Source organism: Prionailurus bengalensis, chromosome D4 (assembly GCF_016509475.1).
Source record: "Prionailurus bengalensis isolate Pbe53 chromosome D4, Fcat_Pben_1.1_paternal_pri, whole genome shotgun sequence".
NCBI classification, from domain to species: domain Eukaryota; kingdom Metazoa; phylum Chordata; class Mammalia; order Carnivora; family Felidae; genus Prionailurus; species Prionailurus bengalensis.
This window is the reverse complement of record NC_057359.1, coordinates 70,980,879-71,002,680: the sequence shown is the minus strand read 5'-3', so window position 1 is coordinate 71,002,680 and position 21,802 is coordinate 70,980,879. Positions and strand designations below refer to the sequence as shown.

General features: G+C 46.7%; 1 protein-coding gene and 1 long non-coding RNA gene across 2 annotated transcripts; one reads left to right on the top strand and one right to left on the bottom strand.

The window, feature by feature from the left end:
- Positions 1 to 2,047: 2,047 nt before the first annotated feature.
- Positions 2,048 to 20,480, bottom strand: LOC122474537. The gene is made up of 3 exons (XR_006294933.1): positions 18,739 to 20,480; positions 8,273 to 8,702; positions 2,048 to 2,183 (listed from the first exon to the last, which is right to left on the bottom strand). It is a non-coding gene; the product is annotated as an uncharacterized LOC122474537 (long non-coding RNA).
- On the top strand, positions 12,222 to 18,198 carry CD4H9orf152 (chromosome D4 C9orf152 homolog). Its single transcript, XM_043565462.1, has 2 exons — positions 12,222 to 13,620; positions 16,309 to 18,198. The coding sequence occupies exons 1-2, from the start codon at positions 13,428 to 13,430 to the stop codon at positions 16,833 to 16,835; spliced, it is 720 nt and encodes a 239-aa protein (XP_043421397.1). The 5' UTR covers positions 12,222 to 13,427; the 3' UTR covers positions 16,836 to 18,198.
- Positions 20,481 to 21,802: the final 1,322 nt, after the last annotated feature.

The following is a 21,802-nucleotide window of genomic DNA, read 5'->3' as shown; positions in this document are numbered from 1 at the left end:
ATAATCATCATAAGGCTACACTGTACTTTCTTTGTCCATTCCACTGTTAACGGTCTAGGATTAGTCTCAGTCTTTGTTTACAGACAATGCTGTCATGGACAAGCCTCTTTAGGGCCTCGGTTTTGAGTTTGTGACTCAGCGATTTATAGAGCAAGGCACCTTAAACATGAACGCGTACATGAAATCACCTGCAGATCTTGCTAAGATGCCAGTTCTGATTTGGGAGGTCTGCAACTGGGCGGTTGCTTGCAACTGGGCAAGCTCTCTGGGCCAGTGCTGCTGATCCCTGGATCACACATGGAGTCAAGTCTGAATTTGCTTAAGCTTATCAGAGGCCAATTTTACCGGGTCCTTAACTTCACGTACTCACCACCGTAGTATTCCCAAGACCTTTAAATTCAAATTAAATCCAATTTAGTGGATGTGTAATCATTTTGACATTATTGTGCATTTCTGTGATTAATGAAGCATTTTCACCATGCTTACTGGCTACTCAGATCTTCTGTCATGAAGCACCTGTTCAAGTCTTTTCCTCTAGTTTTCTATTGATGGTTAATCCTTATTGATTTTTCAACATACTTTGTTCATTCTGGACGCTAGCCTTTTATTGATTTTATGTCACAAATATTTTTTAGCCTGTGACTCACCTTTTCACCCACTTTTTGGATTTTTTAAATAGCATATCATTTAACTTTTTTTTTTTATCTCATTTCCAGAATTGAGAATGTCCCACATCCCTCTTGCCTCTTTCTCCCATGACCACCATCATTCCTGACCTCTGGGGCCAAATACAACGCTACTGAGCTCACTGTGCCCGGAAGCCACTGCCAGTCTTTGCCTCAAACTCAGAAACGGGATGCTTCTGGAATGATCGTCAGCTATGCAACAGCCATCTACATGGCTCAGGCTTAGTGGCCCTTAGTTTCACTTCAAAGGAGCAGGCTCTCTCAAGAAACATTTTCCAGAAAATCTTTCTATATTATTCAGCGAATGGACCACAAAGCTACCTTTGTGCAGTGTTTGAGTAAACAGAAGTTCATAATTTTGATATTGTTGAAACCTCAAAGTCAGGCAAATGACAGCTTTTAAACACATGGGAACATTTTTGTTTTGACAGGGTGTGTATGCTACATACAATTCCTAGTCAAGCTTTTATAAGTTTTCTCCTATTATAGCTAGTAACCATCAGTTAAAAAAAAAACAAAACAGCAAACCTTGATCACATAAGTAGGTGAAAAAAATTTTAAACAACTTACCAACCAGGGGTGCCTGGGTGGCTCAGTCGATTCAGCGTCCAGCTTCAGCTCAGGTCATGATCTCATGGCATGTGAGTTCGAGCCCCGTGTCGGGCTCTGTACTGACAGCTCGGAGCCTGGAGCCTGCTTCAGATTCTGTGTCTCCCTCTCTCTCTGCCCCTCCCCTGCTCATGCTCTGTCTCTGTCTCTGTCTCTCTCTCTCTCTGTCAAAAATAAATAAACATTTAAAAAAAATTTAAACAACTTACCAACCAGCAACTGAAATGATGCTTACAAGAGACAACAGTTCCTCCTTTTCTTTCATGGCCCGGTACAGTTTTAACACTTACAATGATAATGCTGATAGATTTTAAACCCAGTTTCATGTTTGCTACTTTAGAGAGAGAGCATGCATGGGTGGGGGAGAGAGGGAGGGGGAGAGGGAGAGAGGGGGAGAGAGGGAGAGGGGGAGAGGGAGAGAATCTTAAGCAGGCTCCACACTCAGCACAGAGCCTAACGCAGGGCTTGACCCTACGACACTTGGGTCATGAGCTGGGCCGAAATCAAGAGTCAGACGCTTAATCAACTGAGCCACTCAGGCACCCCTCACGTTTTTTAAATCAAATCTTTCAAAGTGACAATGCAATTTTCAGAATACATGTGCATTACTGGACAGTAGGACATGTGACTACTGGTCACCCCCTAACCACAGACAGGGCATATCAGTGACACTCAGGTGAAAGAATCAAATACATGTGAAGACAGGGATGGGGGGGAGGGGGTGGCTGCTGTTTGCAGTTTGGCCTTCTACTCACCCTGGCTCGTATGACTCCTTCTTCCCCAACCAGCCATATCTTGGGGCTGGGCCTCCGGGGCACCCGGGCTGTGTTCTCCTTCTGTATCTCGATGGGGACCTCATCTACAGTGGGCAGCAGAGAGCACAGGATCCTGGAGCAAAAAGCAAACGAAACTCAGCTCAAGCTCTCCTCCAAGGAGCTGTAGGAGCCTGCGGGCCCAGGAGCAGCCTGGTTACGGACAGGTCACTGTTTTGTGCCACACCTGTAACTGGTTTGCCTTCTCTGGGATACCGGCTGGGAAGCTTTGCTCTAGGAACAAGGAACCTTAGAATACTAAAGGCAGGGTAAGAAAGACCCAGGGAGGCAGTGAGTGATCAGAACGATTCTCCACTCTGGCTGCACAGTTTTATCTACTGGGTTTGCTCTAAACTATTCTGGTAGCGGGGGCCCCAGTCCCAGAGGGTCTAATTGCTATGAGCGAGGCACAGGCATCAGGAGATAGTTCTAAAGTTCTCCAGGTGATTGTAATGTGCAGCTAGTAACAGGAAGCACTACATTCACGTGTCCTGGATCAGGAGTATCACTGAGGAGTCTATGCAGGGAGAAACAGGTGTGGGTGATCTGAATTGTTACTGCAGAGTTAAAGAGGGGGTGCTGGTGTAGACCTGTAGATCAGTATCCCTTAGAGTGTGGTCTGGAGACTTCTAACAAATGCAGATTCTATATAAAGTAGAATTTCTGGGGTGGGACCCAGGAATCTGCATTTTAAATAAGCTCTCTCTAGGTGATTCTGAGAACACTGAAGTCTGGGAAGTGAGACTTTGGAGGCAGAATCTACAGGATTCTATTACCTACAGGGGTTAATAGATGAAAACACTGTAAGATTTCTCTGGAGTGTTAAATGCCCCAAGGAAATCTGTGCACACGGACATTCACCAACAGGCATGCATTTGAATGAGCCTGGCTGAAAAAGCCTATGTGGCCACCTTCAGAGAATTAACACGCTGCTGTCCGCGTAAGCCTCGGTTTTGAGTTTGTGACTCAGCAATCTATAACTGGTTCAGCAGAGACATTTTGGGGGGTTGTGGGAGACGGGGGAAACTGTAGAGTGCAGGGAGTAGAAGAAGAAATGGGTAAGAGAAAAGAACATCAATTCTCCATGGTCAATTCTTCTCAGCTTGGAAGCGGTTGATTCTTGCAATACAAAGTATCGTTCAGCGGTCCTGCTAGAGACACCTCTGATTGCTTTTCTTTCTGTTTCAAGTCCCCCTTCCTGAGGTTCTCACAAAACACTGCAGCTTGCAACAGTTGCACTGGGCAACCCAGGAACATTTTGCAATATTACAGAATTCATATTACTTTTGAATTTGTATGTAAACATGCAGGCCGGGGATGTAACCTGAAAATGTGACGCTAATTGTATTTCTTTATATTGGCAAGGAGGAGGGCACTGAATACTAGAGTGTGGCTTTATTGTTTATAAAAAAGTATTTAACGCAGTTTTTCACAAATTAAAAATGTTGGTTTTTGGAGTAATTTCTTTATATTTTTGTCCTTTAATTATTGAGGCAATTCTGAATATTTAGAGAAAGTAATTTTGAAGACCTGAGACTGTTCTAAGATTTTTATTTTCCAACTTTTGATTTACATGTTTAGATTAAAATATGTTAAAAATTTGAGTATTTGAAAACAAAACTATGTATTATTTTTTAAACCTTTAGGTCACCAAAATGAGTATAAGTCAAGATCATAATAGAAATAATAACAGGAGAAAAACAAAAGGGAACAATAGAAAATTTTCAAAAAAGGTTGCTATAATTTTTTAAAAGTAGCGGCAATAAAAATTAACTGACTTTATTGAGCATAACTCATGTAAAATTCAGAAATAAGGCACTATGTTATTTATTAATGAGTATTCAATTACTCATGAAAATTAATAAGAAAAATTTCTGCTCAAATCCACATCTTGAACTTCACGTCTGATTTAATTCTTGAAACTTCATATTATTTGATAAATGATTCTTTAGCTACTAATTTAAACACTGAGATGGAAAAGAGAATTCTTCATGTCAAATGCCTAATTTAGAAGCAACAAAGTGTAACTCTGGGTTGTATCTTGTAAGTTAAAATTATACCCACAAAACCAGCAAATTGATAAAAAAGGACACAACTTCTGGAGTGTTACCCTGTTGGATAATGGTACTGGAAAGTGACTCGCTTTTCGTAGCTTGAGATTATTTCTAGAAGAACTAAATGTGCCTCAAGTTAATGGTGATGATTTCCACTGGATAAACATGGTAGGAAACATAGTATTTCGTTTAACAAGTCTTTCAAACACAGTGTATTAAGCATGTCTTTTTATTCTGCTGTTTCAACATCTGGGACCTTACTGACCTTAATGGGACTGCCTGGCCCGGGGCTAACCAATTCCTAGCTCCAGTAAAGGACTCTCCTGTGAATGTGACTTTCATATGCAAACCAACCAATCTAGAGCCTGTATACCTCACTGCCTCTCTATCAGGCTCTGGCACTCAGAGCCACAATCCACCTGTTGTCATCACCCCAGAGCCAAAAACAAAAAAAAAAAAAATCATGTTAAAAATCCATAGTGTGTCCATCAATAAATGAATGGATAAAGAGGTGGCACGCGCGCGCGCACACACACACACACACACACACACTGAAAGTATCATTCAGCCATAAAAAAAAGAATGAAATCTTGCCATTGCAACAACATGGATGGAGCTACAGAGTATAATGCTAAGCGAAATAAATCAGAGAAAGACAAATACCACATGTAGAATTTAAGAAACAAAACAAATGAGCAAAGGCAAGAGCGAGACACAGAAACCAAGAAACACACTCTTAACTATAGAGAGCAAACTTATGGTCAGCAGAGGTGAGGTAGGTGGGGGATGGGAGAAACAGGCGATGGGGATTAAGAAGGCCACTTATGGGGCACCTGGGTGGCTCAGTCGGTTGAGCGTCCGACTTCAGCTCAGGTCACGATCTCGCGGTCCGTGAGTTCGAGCCCCGCGTCGGGCTCTGGGCTGATGGCTCAGAGCCTGGAGCCTGCTTCCGATTCTGTGTCTCCCTCTCTCTGCCCCTCCCCCCATTCATGCTCTGTCTCTCTCTGTCTCAAAAATAAAATTTAAAAAAAGTTAAAAAAAATTAAAAAAAAAAAAGAAGGCCACTTATCATGATGGGCACTGGGTTATACATGGAATTATTGGATCACTATATTGTATATCTAAAGCTAATATAACACTGTATGTTAACCGCACTGGAATTAAACTTTTTAAAAATTTTAAAAATCCACAGTGTGAAATCCCACCATGTGTCACAAGAATGGAAGACTAAGGTTTGCCTCTGAATTCTCCAACTGTCTTCCACCAGAACAGCATTTTGCTGCTCCTGGCTGAAAACCGAACAGACGTGTATTTCTAAAAGTTGGAATGAGGGGCCCTCACTACCCAGGTGAGCTGAGCCCAGAGCTCAGATTCTGAAAATCCAAGCCCAAGGCCTGCCATCACCAGGTCGTGATGCCAGGTACTAGGCTGCTAGGGACAGTTCCTGTGCCCCTGGGGCCTCTGCAAGTGTTTGAACCAGCCAACTCTAAGCCTGTTTACCCTGCTCCCCCCATTCCTTCCTGTAGAAACCACAATTAGGCACCTGCCCACCTTTTCCCCTCATCCTTTCCGCCTCCTGCCTGACCCTGGTGCTTCCCCACATGGCCCCCGCAGGGAACGGTAGGCCGGCTCCTCCTGAGAACCTTGAGTAACAATTATCTTTCCAATGGCAGACATCTCCTGATCTGTTGGCCTCATCATATCTCAATAATAAAACCTACATTAAACATTTTTTTAATCGCTATTTTTGAGAGAGAGAGAGACAGACCATGAGCGAGGGAGGAGCAGAGAGAAAGGGAGACACAGAACGTGAAGCAGGCTCCAGGCTCTGAGCTGTCAGCACAGGGCCTGACACAGGGCTCGAACTCGTGAACTGCGAGATCATGACCCGAGCCCAAGCTGGAGGCTTAACCGACTGAGCCACCCAGGTGCCCCTAAAACCTACATTTTAAAACACAGAAGGAAGTTGTAGAAACTGGCTTTCACATTCGCAGTTCAAGGAAAAGTATGTTACTACTTCCATTCCGTGGCTTACAACTAACGTCGGGGATTATCTTTGGCCAACGTTGGTATTTACCACTGTAAACTAGATTCTCCACGAAAGCGGTATGAAATGTCGCTTGCACATGAAAAGAAGTATACACACAACTGCTAGAAGTGGGGGCCGGGGGAGGGGAGGTGTGAACAATTGATGACAGTCAACAGACAAGCCAATGCTGACACAGAGTGCTGGCTCAAACTTCATTTAAGAAACAGCACACCGGCATTATGCCAAGCATTTTGTGTCCTGTTGGGGCAATCTTTGCTTAGCTGACTACAGAAAACCGTGGGCAATATCTACAGAAAACGGTGGAATTTAGTATAAATGATTTTGAAAAACAATGAGGGATGATTATTCGTTCTCCAGGAAGAAAAATTTTAGATAGAATTTGTAGACAGAAGAAATGATCATAATATGTTCGAAGAAGAAATTTATATTCAGTTCAATTTGATTATGGCAGGGACAGATGTCAACTACCACAAGAAACCAAGAAAGTTGATGTGAATATTTCATTCATTTTATATCTTTTATAAAAAGCACAGCTATTGACTTCAGTGATGTCAAGTGTGAGTATCTATATGCTTCTTGGCCTTGTTTGAAGTAGCTGTCTTTTGACTACTTCTGTATTGGCGTCTTTTTCATAGTAGCTTGTTGTTCTTTATATATTCTAGATACGAGTCTATTGACTGGTATTTCTATATCCACTCTGTGTCCTGTATTAAAATTTTTTTAATGTTTATTTATTTATGAGAGAGAGAGCACAAGCAGGGGAGGGGCAAGAGAGGGAGACACAGAATCCGAAGCAGGCTCCAGGCTCCGGAACTATCAGCACAGAGCCTGACGCGGGGCTCGAACCCACGGACTGTGAGATCATGACCTGAGCCTGAGTCGGACGCCTAACTGACTGAGCCACCCAAGCACCCCCGTGTCCTTCATTTTTACTCTTAATAATATCTTCAGTAAGAAACAAGAATTTCCTCATTTTAATGCAGTCCATTTTATCAACAATATGCCCCATTATTAGTGGTTTTTCTGTCTTGTAATCTTTGCCTTCCCCAAGTAAATAAAACTTACTCTACTATTTCTTCTACAAGACCTACTGCTTTTTTAAATGTGGACCTACAATTCAGTTAGAATTGTGTCTGACGCTTTGTGCATGATGTGAGGCAGAGGCCGAGATCAATCTTTTCCCACAGGGACATCCATCCGCCTGAACGCTGTTTGTCGAGCACCGTTTACTGCCTTCCCCACCGCTCTGCAAGGCCACCTTTGTCACAAACATATCAAGCTGTTTCGTTTCAAGGGGTTTTTCTGCTTTCAATAGGTTTATGTGTGGCTTGAAATTTCATTAATTTAGATTCACTCTCTACTTGGGTCCCTAAGTGAATTCAACTTTGGGGGCATATAATTCTTGTCAATAAGCAATCTGAGAGCATCTTCAGATGGTATATGCTTTGCCTTCAAGCAAAGCACAAGTTGCAGTTTCTGGATGGACCAAAATCTTTCTCCATCTCTGACTCTGTGCCTCTTTGCATCTGCAGACTGCAGGCATGGAGAAGTCAGGACTTTCAAATGCTTGGTTATCTGTCCTCCATGTTCACAAATTGCCTAGAGGCCCACGTTGTTTATATTTGCAATCATCTTTTCATTGCTGCTTTCATTTTCGTTTGACTATCCAAGGAATGTCCACTCTCCCAGGAGGACTGGGCTAAATTTGGGGGCACAGAAGCTAGAGACTAATAAAAGGCTTATTCTTTAGTGATTCACTATTGAGGAAGTGGGGAGGCACCCAGGCCTGCCTCCACCCAGAACTCCTGAGGAGAAAGAACTGAGCAGCCCAGGATGCATGGAAAGAGAACTTCTGGCAAATGTTTAACCTGACTCCGGGTCTCGAAAACTCTTGTGCTCTGGGGCTTAGCGCATCTCCAAATATACCCAAACACAAAAATAGCCCATTAAAAATAAATATCAGAAATAAATAAAATAGAATGAAATACACAAAACATCACAAAAAGTCAAATGAAATGTCAAAACTGATAGTGAGGTTAGGCCAAATTGAGCAACACTCACCTGACCAGTTCACGTGATTTCTATTAAGCCCAGGTGTCACCAGCAAAACCTGCTGGGATCCGAAAGTCATTGTCCAAAAGCCATAGACGTAGTTGAAATCTTTGGTAAAAACAGAAGCAGAGAACCGTAGGACTTTCGGTGAATTTCCTTGGTGTTTAGTGCATAAATCTAGATCTGTGCATAAATTCACACGCTATAGAGGGACCTGCAGTGTAGTCTGCGAACAGCAGAGCAGAGGCGTGGGACTCGGACAACACAGTCTAAGCAGAGGCTCATAGCGTGGGTAACAGGACAGGGCAACATTTATATCCGGATGGTTGTGGGTAAGTCCAGACAGAAAGTCTATGAAATTAGGGTCGCTATTCTTCCCCGAATCTTTGTTAACAGGTCCAGACTTGACAGGTAGCAGTGCAGAGGGCCCAGGCCATACCTGTGTTGAGATCAGGCAGAGAACTCAGAGCAGGGAAATTCCACGTCCCCTGCCCCCTGTGCCCATATAAATGTATCTCTGCAAACAGACCTGCCAGGCGTGTGAACAGAAAAAAGTTTCTCCAAAGCTAGGTAGCTTGATAAGTAACTATTTATGTGTTATTTATTTGATAAGTAACTATTTTTATTTGGTTTTATAGCAGGCAAGTGTCTTGCACGGCCTAATACCTTGCTGGGCATCCCAACCAGCAAGAGCTCATTAAATAGTAGCTGAAACACCAACCCCCCCTCGACCTTGCCCAGTTGTTTTGTGACTATGACTCAAAGTCCCCACTAGAGGGCAGGAAGCTTCAAGGTAAGATGATGGATTTTTTTTTTTTACAGGTCAATACATTATAATTATTGGAACAGTACATATATTACAGCCAGAAACTCTACCAAATGGTATATATGAATCATTTCATTTAAATTATGTATTGTATTTTCACCTAGTGCTTATCAGAACTTGTAATTATACAATTCTTTCCCAGAACTGGACTGGAAACTCCATGAGGATCATGTCTGTTTAATTTACTTTTCGATATGGATTCGTGAGTCTGGAACACTGTAGTAACTGAATAAGTACTGTTGAATGAATAAAAATTGAATGAATTGAATCATGATTTCATAACCAAATGGTGGAGGCTGTTATTTATTTTTTTAATTTTTTAAATGTTTTTATTTATTTTTGAGACAGAGAGAGCCAGACCATGAGCAGGGGAGGGGCAGAGAGAGAGGGGGAGACACAGAATCCGAAGCAGGCTCCAGGCTCTGAGCTATTAGCACAGAGCCTGATGCGGGGCTCGAACCCACGGACTGTGAGATCATGACCTGAACCGAGGTCGGACGCCTAATGGACTGAGCCACCCAGGTGCCCCGAGGCTGTTATTCTTATAGTTACATTGTGCTTTGTCATTAGTAAAATTGCTTTTAAATGTCATAATATCTCTTTTTAGATATTTAAAATGAATTATTAAGTAGTCACCCCATAGTGGTCCTTCAATAGCTTTTATATACTTTATTTGGGGGCAGGGGGGCGGGAAACATTCTTTAATAGAGAGTGATAGGCATTGTCAAAACTAAAATCAGTAAGCTCCTTCAGAAGAACTTGTAATATTAACTTATTATTTTGATTAAAGGTACTGTAATTATCTGGACCAACTTGTGAATTTGCCTTCAACAAACTCTTACAGTGCTGACCTCATGCCAGGCACTGTTCTAAAGACTTTATATCCAGGGGCGCCTGAGTGGCTCAGTCAGTTAAGCGTCCCACGTCAGCTCAGGTCATGCTCTCTCGGTTCATGAGTTCCAGGCCTGCATCAGGCTCTGTGCTGACAGCTCAGAGCCTGGAGCCTGCTTCGGATTCTGTGTCTCCCTCTCTCTCTCTGGCCCTCCCCCGCTCACACTCTGTCTCTGTCTCTCTCTCTCAAAAATAAATAAACATTAAAAAAAAAATTAAGACTTGGGGCGCCTGGGTGGCTCAGTCGGTTAAGCGTCCGACTTTGGCCCGGGTCACGATCTCTCGGTCCGTGCGTTCGAGCCCCGCGTCAGGCTCTGTGCTGACTGCTCAGAGCCTGGAGCCTGTTTCAGATTCTGTGTCTCCCTCTCTCTCTCTGCCCCTCCCCCGCTCATGCTCTGTCTCTCTCTGTCTCAAAAATAAATAAACGTTAAAAAAAAATTAAAAAAAAATTTAAGACTTTATATCCTTACAAAGATGCTATTATTAGCCCCATTTTACAGATGGGTAAACTGTAACTATTATTAGCCCATTTTACAGATGGAGAAACCAAGGCATGCGGGGATTAAGAAACAGGATTTGACAACTAGTAAGTGGCATGGCCAGGATGAAAACCCAGGTATTCTGGCAGTAGAAGCCAGATATGTCGTCACCACGCTGCCTCTACAATTAACTCACTGATATTGTATATTATTGTTCCATAGATTTGCAATTGCAATTGCACAGGTAAGGATTCTGATATGGGCCACAGCAAATCAAATCTGGGAAAACTTTTGCACATTTGCATTCTGAACTTTTAACATATATTTTTTAATGTTTATTTAGTTTTGAGAGAAAGAGTGGGTGCAAGCGGGAGAAGGGCAGAGAAAGAGGGAGACCAAGGACCCGAAGTAGCCTCTGTGCCAAGAGCAGGGAGCCCAATGCGGGGCTCAAACCCACGAAGGGTGAGATCATGACCTGAGCCAGAGTCGGACGCTTAACTGACGGAGCTATCCCGGTGCCCCTGGACTTTTAATTCATTGGACATAATAGTGTTGGGAAAAGAAGGTCAGAAAGTGTCCTTGCCTCTCAAAATCTTGTTTCTAGACAGGGTATTATTTTGTCATTACATGATGAGAAATTATAAACGGTGATCCCCTTTCCAAAAAACCAAACACGCTAACAAACACGCTAACTAACTTGCAAAGGCCAGCTTGCTCTAGGGCAGAGTTCTTGGCATGGCAACAGAGGAGCCGAAGCATACGATGCAAAAAATTGTTTAATATCATCAAAATGCAATGCACTTCTGGCCAAGGAAGTTTTGCAATAAAAACAACATGCAACAACCATATGACTCAGCAATTCTGCTCCTACGAAGAGTAACCAAAAGTATTGGAGACGAGTCCTCAAGGAAAAACCGTCCATGAATATTCATAGCAGCACTATTAGGCTTTTCCAATAACGAACTGTCTCATTTTCACAAAGGAGGACATTGGCCTCTCTCTACCAAGATGCGGACTCCTTCCTGATGATCCAAAGACCACAGGCACCTCTATCACAACGTCTAACACAAAAGCCTTCTTTCTCCTTTCCCACCTGCCGGTCTGCTCCTCTCCTGTGCCTATCTCTGTGACTGAAAGTACCATTCACCTCCCTTATACGGGTTAAATCGTGTCCCTCCAAATTCATAAGTTGAAGTTCTAACCCCAGTGCCTAAGAACGTGACTTTATTTGGAAATGGGGTGATTGCAGATATAACTAGTTGAATGAAGAGGAGGCCATGAGAGGAGCACCTGGGTGACCCAGTCGGTTAAGCGTCCAACTCTCGGTTTCGTCTCAGGTCATGATCTCACGGTTTGTGAGATTGAGCCTAACTCCGTGAGCATAGAGCTTGCTTGGGTTTCTCTCTCTCACTCTCTCTCAAAATAAATAAATAAATATTTTAAAAGATGAGACCATTAGAGTGGACCCTAGTCCAACATGACTGGTGTCCTTATAAAAAGGGGAAATTTGGACACGGAGACATGCACAATGGGAGATCACTATGTGAATATAAAGGCAGAGGTCAAGGGATGCTTTTACGTGCCAAGGAACACCACAGACTGCCAGCAAAGCCACCGAAGCCAGGTGAGAAGCCTAAAACTGATTCCCTCATAGTCCCCAGAAAAAAAATCCAGGCTTGCTGGCACTTCTGGCTTCCAGAATTATAAGACGATACATTTCTGCTGTTTAAGCTCACCAATTTGTGGCACTTTGTCACAGCAGCCCTAGAAAATGAACACCCTGCCCAATGAAGACTTGCCCTCCATATCACACCCCTGGATCCCATCCAGTTCACCTCCAGAATGACTCCTAGAGTTCAGCTGTGACCTTCTTTCTATTGCCTCCCGTAGGTGTGCTGGAAAATTGGGTTCTCCGGAAGCCTCATGTTAGGACCAGATAGAAAGCGACTTACTTGACCAAAGGATGCAAGGACAGACCCCCTGATGCAGGGGCAGAGAGTCTAGGATTCAAAGGGGATATAGAGAGGGTGCGGCTGGCAAGCAGGGGTGAGGGCGCACCTCTCGCTGTGGGTAAGATAAACACCAGCTCACTGCTAGGTTGGAGAATGCTTAGACCAAAGAGGCCAGTGGGAATGTCAGAGAGCTGGGGCTCCCCTGCGCTCTGTCCCCAAGGCGGACTTTGGGGTTGGGCTTTCTTCTGGGATGTGCGCGGTGGGTGAGTGGAGACTTGGGGCTCCCTTCCTACTGGGGCTCCCTAGGGCATGGCTGCAGCATGCACCTCCCCGAGGCACCAGCTTTGTGAGTCTGCAGAAGGCATTCTTTTTTCCAGCTGCAAACCAAACGGACAGGTTTGCCCATGAGCCTCCAGGTTTCAGTCCAAGAGGTGCCAGCTGACGAGGCACCCGACTTTGCCCTGCAGCAGCTCCAGCCCGGCCAGGAAACCCGAGACTTCGCAGGAACTCCAGGAATTGAACTCTAAACATCGGGATTGAGCAGAGAAGGACCTGGAGTACGAGGCCTCCTTGGGCGCCCAGAAGGCTTCTGAGCAGCTGTGCTTGCCTTGTTCTCTCTCCCTGGCTCTTCCCTCCTCCCCTTAGCCCCCTGTCTTACCACCTTCCTCCTCTGTTCCTTCCTTCCCTCTTGGGGATCCCTTTTGACTTCCTCCCCAATCTTCCTCTCCCCCCTGACTCTTCCTTTTCCTCTCACCTTCCCCTCTCCCGCCTTCCCCTCCCCCACATCCCTCTCACCCTGCTTTTCCCCTTGCCTGAGCTTTACTCCTTCCCCACCTTCCACTTGGCCCTGCCTTCCCCTCCACTGTCCCTCATTTCCCTTACCTTTCCCTCCCTCTCATCTTCCCCTCCTCCCTTACCTTTCCACCTGCTCTCCTCACTACCCTCCCACCCTCCGCCTCTCCTTCTCTCCCCTCCCACGCCCCACCCACCACTGTTTGCTTTTCTCCCGGATCTGGATGAAGGGGTTGCCCTGCCCATGCCCTGCCCTGCCCCATTTGTGGTGGCTGGGGTCTTGCTTCATGGCTGAGGGCTCGGGGACTCAGGCCCCGGGGAAAGGGCCCCGGCTCAGCATCCAGCTCCTGAGAGCCCAGTACGAAGGCTTGCGTCGGCAGCAGAGGGCCCAGGCCCACCTGGTGGTGCTCCCGAAAGGTAGGGCTGGGCAGGTGCTGGGGCAAACGTGGAGGGAGTGGGCCTGATGGGTGGCTGGGCTGCAGGCAGGGGAGGCGGGGGCTACGGGAGCCCTCCTGGTGGGGAAGAGCAGGGATGCCAGCAGAGGCAGAGCCAGAGCTGGGAGGCCAGTTCAGGGCGGCTCTGCTTGGCTCAGTTCTCCTGCCAACTGACCCAGCGGCCTCAGCCAGGCATCTGGCCGGCTGCCCGCTGTACCCGGCCTCTGCTCTTATGTTCTCACCTTGTAGGACTGTTCTGCCTGGTGAACGGGTGGGGGGAGGGCGGCGGTTGGTGCCCCTGCTGGGCCAGTGGGGAGACGGTAGCTCTTCCTGGCTGGGTCTCACGTCCTGCAAACCAGAGAAACTGGCTCTGGAGAGAGCAGACGTGGCATTCCCAGGAGGCCAGGCGCGGGCCAGAGGCAGCACAGGGCTTAGGGACTCAGGAGGCACCCTGGCTCATGGAGCTTGCTCATCATAGTCTCAAACAGCAGCCAAGGAAGCAGGAGATACAGAAGCCTCAAGGGGAAAAGTCTCTTCCCTCTGGGAACTCAGATTTTATTCCTGGAGAAAGTTTGCGGCACAAGGCTCAATTCCGGCCCTTCCCTCTAACAGAGGAGTGACTGGGACTGGGTCAAGGGAGGTGGAAAGGTTAATGCTGTTCCTGGCCGGGGGGGGGGGGGGGGGGACGGGTTCACCACCGAGCTGAAGGCACCCGTTTCTCCTTTGGGCTATTGCCAGCCAGTGGGTTCTGTCTGAACCGAAATGGCAGAGTCAAATAGCCCTCCATCTCTGCAGGGCATACACTGAAAGGTTCCTAAAGCCCTAGCCCATCCTCAAAGCCCTAGCCCATCCTAAAGCCCTAGCCCATCCTCAATAAATACACTGTGTTTATTCATTCAGTCATTCAGCAAACATTCATTAAATTCAACTACTAGCAAATGAAAGTACCATGCTTAACACACCCGTGATTCAGACTCACAACGAATCCCCATAACTGGCGTGTCCCAAAGATAACTTGAACTCGACCTGCCCCATTGAACTCACCGTCCCCTGCCCCAACCCCCTGCTTTGGCTCTTTCTCCTAGGCTCTGTAACTCAGTGCCCTTCTCCCCTAGCGTCATGTGATCACTTAGGACTGGGTAGCTTAACCACAGATGGGCTGGCCAGGAACTGCTTTGTCAGGAAAGACTCCTGATTCCCAGGCCAGGTCAGCCACTCTGTGGGATCTGTTTTGCGGTCAGGGTCCAGGTGTACCTCCCACTTTAGTCCTTTTCCTCGGTCTCTGTGGACCACAGGCTATGATGGACAGCTAAGGAGGCTCCTCTCCGCCACCAAGACCTGCCTGTTCACCTTAACATAGCGGAGAGGACACTAGTTCCTGGCTTCTCCCGTCATGTCCCCTCCTCCTCTGTTCTCAAATAGGTACATAACATTTTGATTATTGGTGAAAGTTTTCGTGCTGAGAAAAACCGCACAGTCCTCAAATGGGAACAGATGTCCAGTCTCACCACTGTTGGCAGAGATGGCCACACCAGTCCTGTTTTCTTAGATTCCCAGAACTGGAGCTCAGGGCTTCCTGCTGCCTTGAGACCTCTGACACCAGCTCCCCGCCCCTGCAGAACACGTGCCCGAACACTCACTTTGTCCTGTACGGGGCCTCGTGCTGCGACACATGCCCGAATACTCAAGAGAGCTTCACGGACAATTCAGAGGGAACCCCGGGCTGGTCACAGACCTGCTGTCCTGGGAACGTGCCTTCCAGTCATCCCCACCACCTTCTCCGCCACCAAGGGTTGACAATAAACTATCACGTGCCAAGGTGGTAAAAATACATCCCCAAGAAAGAAGAGGGACATCAGTCTGGATCCTCACCCCTGCAGCCAGTTCAGGGAAGCAGTGGGAGCTGCTGATATGTTCTCAGAACTGTGTCTGTGGGAGGGGAGAAGGGGAAGGGCCAGTCGTCCAAAAGGAGCATCCTCTACCTTGGGTGGGAAACCTGTTCGTTGAATCCCGGAACAGAAAACCCTGTAAGAGTAACCTTTTCCCCTGGCCGGTGCATGTGAACCTGTACCTACCCTTCTGTCAGCTTGACATGCTAGTTCCCCAGCTCATCGCAGTTAAGTCCTGGACTCTGTAATTAAACTCAGTTCTGCTTGAGATTTTTCTTCATAGCATTGGTTACCACCTGCGATTTTATTATAATATAGTCGCTTGCTAGAATGACTATAGAATATTTTCTGTATAAATTATTAAATTATATAATATGATATCTGTATAGAATATATAACATATTCTACCCCACTAGAACCCATCCATGAGGATGCGGATTTTGTCTCAATGTTTACTGCCGTATTCTCAGAACCTAGGATAAATAGTCCCTGGCATATAACGAGTGCGCGATAAATATTTGTGGAATGAATGAATAATTGTGCCTGAGTGTGTGTTAGAGAGCTTGTGTGGGCATGGGAGGGAATGCACATGTGTGAACATACGTAAGTGGGGTCATGTGGGACCCACGTATGTGTGTGTATCCACATGCAATGTACTGGCCGCCTGGCTTCCTTGATGTTTTGGGATCATATTCCTTCAGCTTGAAAGCTCTGAGACCCCTCAAAGGAGAGCTGCCCATGTACATTCTGGTGGTGACCCTGCTTGTGCCTTGCTTTGTCAGGAGGGTACGCGTCTGCTCCTGCAGAGTCCATGGTCAGTGCTGTTTGGATTAACAAGGAGAGAAGGTGTTCCCTGTCCCTGGAGGAGGCAGATCCTGAAGCAGAGGTGATGCTGGAGGAGGCTGACAGAGGCTGTCTTCAGGTCCCCGAATCTCCATGGCACAAGCACCTAGAGATGCACCGCTGGGTCCAGACCTTCCATCAGGAAACCGGTCTTCAAGTGAAACACAAGGGCAAGCTCGTGGGGTCCGAGCAAAGGCTCCCTCAGGAAGGAGACCCGGGCTCGTTTGAAAACAATCAGATGACTCAGCAAGGGACCAGCATTCTAGAAACAGCCCGGCATGAATGTCAGGAGGACAATGTCCAAACAAACGCAGCGGGATCTGGCTTAAATATCGGCATTCAGTGCCCTCCTTCCATAAAGAACCCACACAGGTCTGAAAAACCAGCTCACTATCCATTTCCCCAGAGGAAAACTCCCAGGATCTCTCAAGCTGCCAGGAACCTGGGCTTATATGGCCCAGCCTGAGGCTTTCTACTCAGCCAAATGTCTCAACTTTGAAACTATCGATGACCTCAGCAAAGAACACTTGAGGCAGAGTCACAGCTAGGGCCTCTAGCTATGCACAAGAGCTAGACTAACTCAGTTGCAGGGATTCTGAACTTCATGGTGGACACACAGTCTTGCCCTTCAAAAAAGAAGAGATTGCCTAGACCAGATTGCACACAGTCCAGGATGAAAGAGAGTTGTCTAATCGATGCGATGTGGCCTTATTCTGCTTATATACAAAGACCTTGCTATGGAGCCCTAGATGCCCATTCTTTGGGGAGGCCCAGTAAGACACCTTCTCTGTCCCTAGAAAAGGGAATTTGCAAACATAACACAGGCGCCCTAGCCAATGGAATGCCTTAGCAGTGCCCTGGAGTCAACGGGCGTGGGCAGTCTTGTTTTCAGTATCTTCTGATGATTTCTCACATGATCTGGAGAAGATGAGCACTGAGAATTGCCTTTTTCTGGTTACTGTGCCTGGAGGCCAGCTCACTTAGAAGTCACTGCATTCATTGGGAGTGACCACACCATTTCAGCTAAGACTCCCAAAATATGGTCACGGTGGGTTAAACAAACAAACAAACAAACAAACCTGCTGTTTTGTGTGTTAAGGGTGTTTAGGCCATCTCTCACCTCTCACTGAGACTGCACATTCCAGACCAACCATTGGTTTATTTCCTTGCCTCTCTCCCTCTATTCTTTCCTCCCTCCCTCCCTTTCCTTACCTTTCTTTTCCTCTCTTCCTTCCTTCTATCCTTCCTCCCTTCCTTCCTTTCTTCCCATTTGTCTGTCTTCTCATCCTCCCCCCCCCCAGTCTCCTAATTAAGTTCTTATTAAACACTGCCAGTGATTGAAGATATATAGTAGTTGCAGCCTGAGCAGGAGACAAAGAAATGCTCCCATTGGAAAATATGTAGTCCCCACAAACTCCTTCCTCTTCAGCCGAATTTGAAGAACTCAGATCCTCCCTGGGATATTTTAAACTCAAGAAAAAGTGAATCAGGTGTTACTTGAGTAATGACAAGAAAGTCAGTCTTTCTTGGTTAATGTTTAACTTTAGGAATGATATTTAAACACACCAAAGGTGACTTTCCCTCATATCAGATAACGGCTCTGTAAAGTTTCATTTGTATTTTCCTCTTTTTCCCCAATGGCGATCCCGTCTTGTCCATCTTCATCCAGAGCTGTGTCATTACCGGTCAAAGATACATATGTGCCTGCTCATTGGATCACCCAGAAATTCACTGCAGTTTGGGGGTTTGTTGCATTTTTTTGTGAATAATTCTTAAGAGCCACGGTTAATTTTTTTTTTTTTTAGTCTAATGGAAAATAAGGGAATTTTCTGAAAAAACTTTGTCCTCCACTTTTGTTGTAAAGAGGATTCCCAGGGGCTACTGGGTGGCTCATTCAATTAAGCGTCCAATTCTTGATTTGGGCTCAGGTCATGATCTCACTGCTTATGAGATTGAGCCCTGTGTGGGGCTCCATGCTGGGAGTGGAACTTGCTTAAGCGTCTCTCTCTCCCCCCCTCCCTTTCCCTCTGCCTCTCCCCTGCTTGTGGCTTTCTATAAATGAATGAATGAATGAGGATTCCCATAAGTAACCCCTCTTTCTACAATGTATCAGTCAGACAGGCTATGTTTTGCTGCAGAAACAAACCTTCAAATCTTACAGCAGAATTTTTTTTTTTTTCACTCATGAAAAGTCCATGTGGATTTGGGCAAACTTCCCAGGGCAGCTCTTGTGCATATATGGCCGAGAGTTCGGGCTGCTTCAGCATCATGGCACCTACAATATCAATACTGGGTTCCCTCATCACTGTAGCAGGAGAAGAAAGCCAGGTACACAGTCATGTGCTGGCTTTCAAGTCACTTTTGCTTACGTTTCGTTGTCCAAAGCAAGTGTCATAGTCCTCTCTTCACTTCAAGGGTATGCAGTCATCCCAGGTGCCTGGAAGGAGAGAAGAAATGGAAAGCATGGATGAACAGCACTAATGGCTAACACAGGTAGATAGGGGCCAATTATAGCACATTATTAGATTTCATTCTGCATACAATAAGTAGTCATTAAGAGATGTACGTATGAGACTAAAATGATTTAATCTGCAGTTTAGCCAGATTACTTGGGTTGTTCCACGGAGAATGAGTTGAGGGTCCCATTAAAAGTCAATGGCCGGAAACGGCCAGGACAAGTTCGGTGGGAGAGATGCTATCAGCTCAAGCAAGAGTGGGAGCTGAAGAGACGGGGAAGAAGTGGATACATCTGACGTATATTTTGGAGATAAAGTCATTATCTGAAGGAAGATTACAACAAGGGGTGCTGAGTTGGGGATGTTCGTGAGGCACACAAATGAAGATATCAAATAGGCCGGTGGATAATTGAGACCAAAGTTCTGGACTGGACATGAATTTAAGGGGCATTAGTATGTGGAGGCACTGAAAAAATGAAAAAGGTGAGCTCACCTATGCAGAGTGTCGAGAGAAGACAGGGTCCAGAATTAAGTCCTGAAAATGCACAGTTTACTTGGTTGAAAAATCTCTAAGGATTTTTCCAATCCTTCCTTAGAAGAGATGGGGCAGAGGGAGGAGGGGGCAGTTGAAGGACACTGTAGAGCAGGATCCTGACTGGGGACAGAAGGAGAGCCAGGGTGGTGGGGAGTCACAGACCTTCAGAGGCTGGACGTGGCACAGGTCACCCTCCTGACTGCAAACTTTCCACAAATCCCCATTTTCTAGATCCACATTCCTCAGTCTGGAGCTGCTTTTCCTTGAGCATGGGTTAGAAGGCCAGAGTCCAAGAGGCGATGCCTGAGTGGGAAACCTTTTCAGCCAAGAACAGGCCAGGTCAGTGTCCACAAGTTCAGGTCTGAGCCGACTGCCCACCGCCAAGGCTGATCGGACAGAGCACCCTTGTCCCCGAGGCCTGGCCTTCCCTGGGCCCGAGTTGTTCTCGTGCTGAGGATCTAGTGTTCCCCTGGAAGAGCTTGAAGGAAGAGAGGGAAAGGGCAGGGCCGGTTTGGGATCCTTCCTCTTCCCACGAGGCCGCTTCTGCCAAGAGCGTTAGACCAGAACCATCCCTCTGTTGCTCGGTCACACTCACACTTCCACCAGCCCATGGGCTGGCACACCTGCTCGGCTAGTCTGGGCCATCATACCAGCCACAACCGATTTTCTCTCTCCCGTGCTGGGCAGGACTGGAGCTAACCTCTTCTCCCACTCTCCGCAGTGCTAGCAGAGGAAGGCTCTCATGAACTAGGGACCACCCAGCTCACAACAGACGGCCCTGCATCAGGCCTCCCAGCCTTCCCACCACAGTGAGGACCCCTCCCCTCCCCAGCCCAGCCCAGCCTGCCACCACGTGGCTGCTGGGGATGGCCTTCAGTCCTCGGGCTCCAGTCTCAGCACTGCCATTAGGAGACATGACCTTGGCTGGGTTCCCGAACTCTCCGAGCCACACGAGTCCCAGTTACAACATGAGGCCACAATAGCCCCTGTGGGCAAGAGCAGGGACAGGAAGAGGCCTTGGCATTAGCTGGCAATTCCGCCATCCCCACTAGGGGCACATCCCCACATCCCCACTAGGGGCAGCCTCCCTGCATGTCACCTCAGCCAGGATTCCCTAACTTTCCATCCCAGTTCTTGCCTCTGGCTCAAGTCAGATCCCACAGACCTCCCTCCCCACCCCAGCACAGCCTGGAAGCAAATACCTTTAAGGCCAGCGGATTGGGGTGGGGGGTGGGGGAGGAGGAGCATGGTCCCCTTGTCACACAGCCCTCCCCCATTCAGAGGGTACAGCCTTTTGGCACCAGGGTGGAAGGCAGAGAGAGAGCACAGATGGCTCTTTATGTGATAGGTTGTGGTGTCTTTTGAGTCTCTCTTCCCTTGGTTGTCTACACTGACCTAGCTCATGGTCTGTGGGCTTCGTGTGGACAGCTGGTGGCCCCCACAGGCTCGTGCAGACAAGGAGCTCCATCCCCTAGCTCCAGCCCTCCCACCCGCTATGCATCAGAGGTCTACCTCTCTTGACTGGGCGCCTGGGTCTCATCTACTCTCTGCTGGCCCAGCTGGGGCCTGTGCACACGGACAGGAGCCATTTCTGCACCTACTTGTTGCCATCACCTTTGCTAGAGAAGGTGGTCTAACTTAAGCAAACTAACTCCAAGCCTGTAACGCCTCTAGGTTACAAAATTGAAACCTAAGGACAACCAGTCGCAAACAGCCAACTAGGCGTTGGGCTATAGCCAATCAATCATTCCTTACTCTGCTTCCCTGGCTGCTGTATCCAAATCTCTCCCTGAGCTTCTGGTTGTGGAGCACCCCTCACCACTTTCAGTTGGGGGCTGCCTGAGCAGAATAGATTTTTGCTCAAATAAACTCTTTGAGTGTCTACCATGCCTCAGTTTATCTTTTAACACTATGTGAAACTGCTCCTGTCTGATCCCTTCCCTTCGTTTATTTCTACATCATCATAGCTAGGAAATCCTCTTGAAACGTTTTTGTCTCACTACTGGTGGTGAGATTGGTGCTCCTGTCTGGAGGCCAGAGAGAACCCTATGACTTTCTAAATACTGCTTCTTAAAAGCTAACCCTTCCCCAGCTGCTGATGCACTGGGTATCCCTACTTTGCACTAATATTCCTTTAGGTCACTTCCTTGCTGTTTAGAAAGACCCACCTGACCCACCGTCAACATTTTCTGTCTGCACATAAATTCCTGAAGCTTTTTTTTTTTAAATTCCTGCTGCAATTATGTTTCGTCCACAGCTAATGAACGATTCGCTTCGTGGAAACAGTATTCAAGTGACTAAACTTTTCATTTTCATTTTATTTCTTGGCTCTGGGCTCGTGGCAGTTCCGTGAAGTTTTCCCCCTTCACTGCCACCCAGAAAGACAATACAACCACAATTACGAACCCTTTTATCTCCCTTCCTGTTGTCTGTTCATTGATG

Coding starts and splice junctions, on each gene's coding strand:
- CD4H9orf152 (XM_043565462.1), top strand. CDS start 13,428: ATGAAGGGGTTGCCCTGCCCATGCCCTGCCCTGCCCCATTTGTGGTGG. Junction 13,621..16,308: donor CCTGGTGGTGCTCCCGAAAG/GTAGGGCTGGGC, acceptor TTGCTTTGTCAG/GAGGGTACGCGTCTGCTCCT.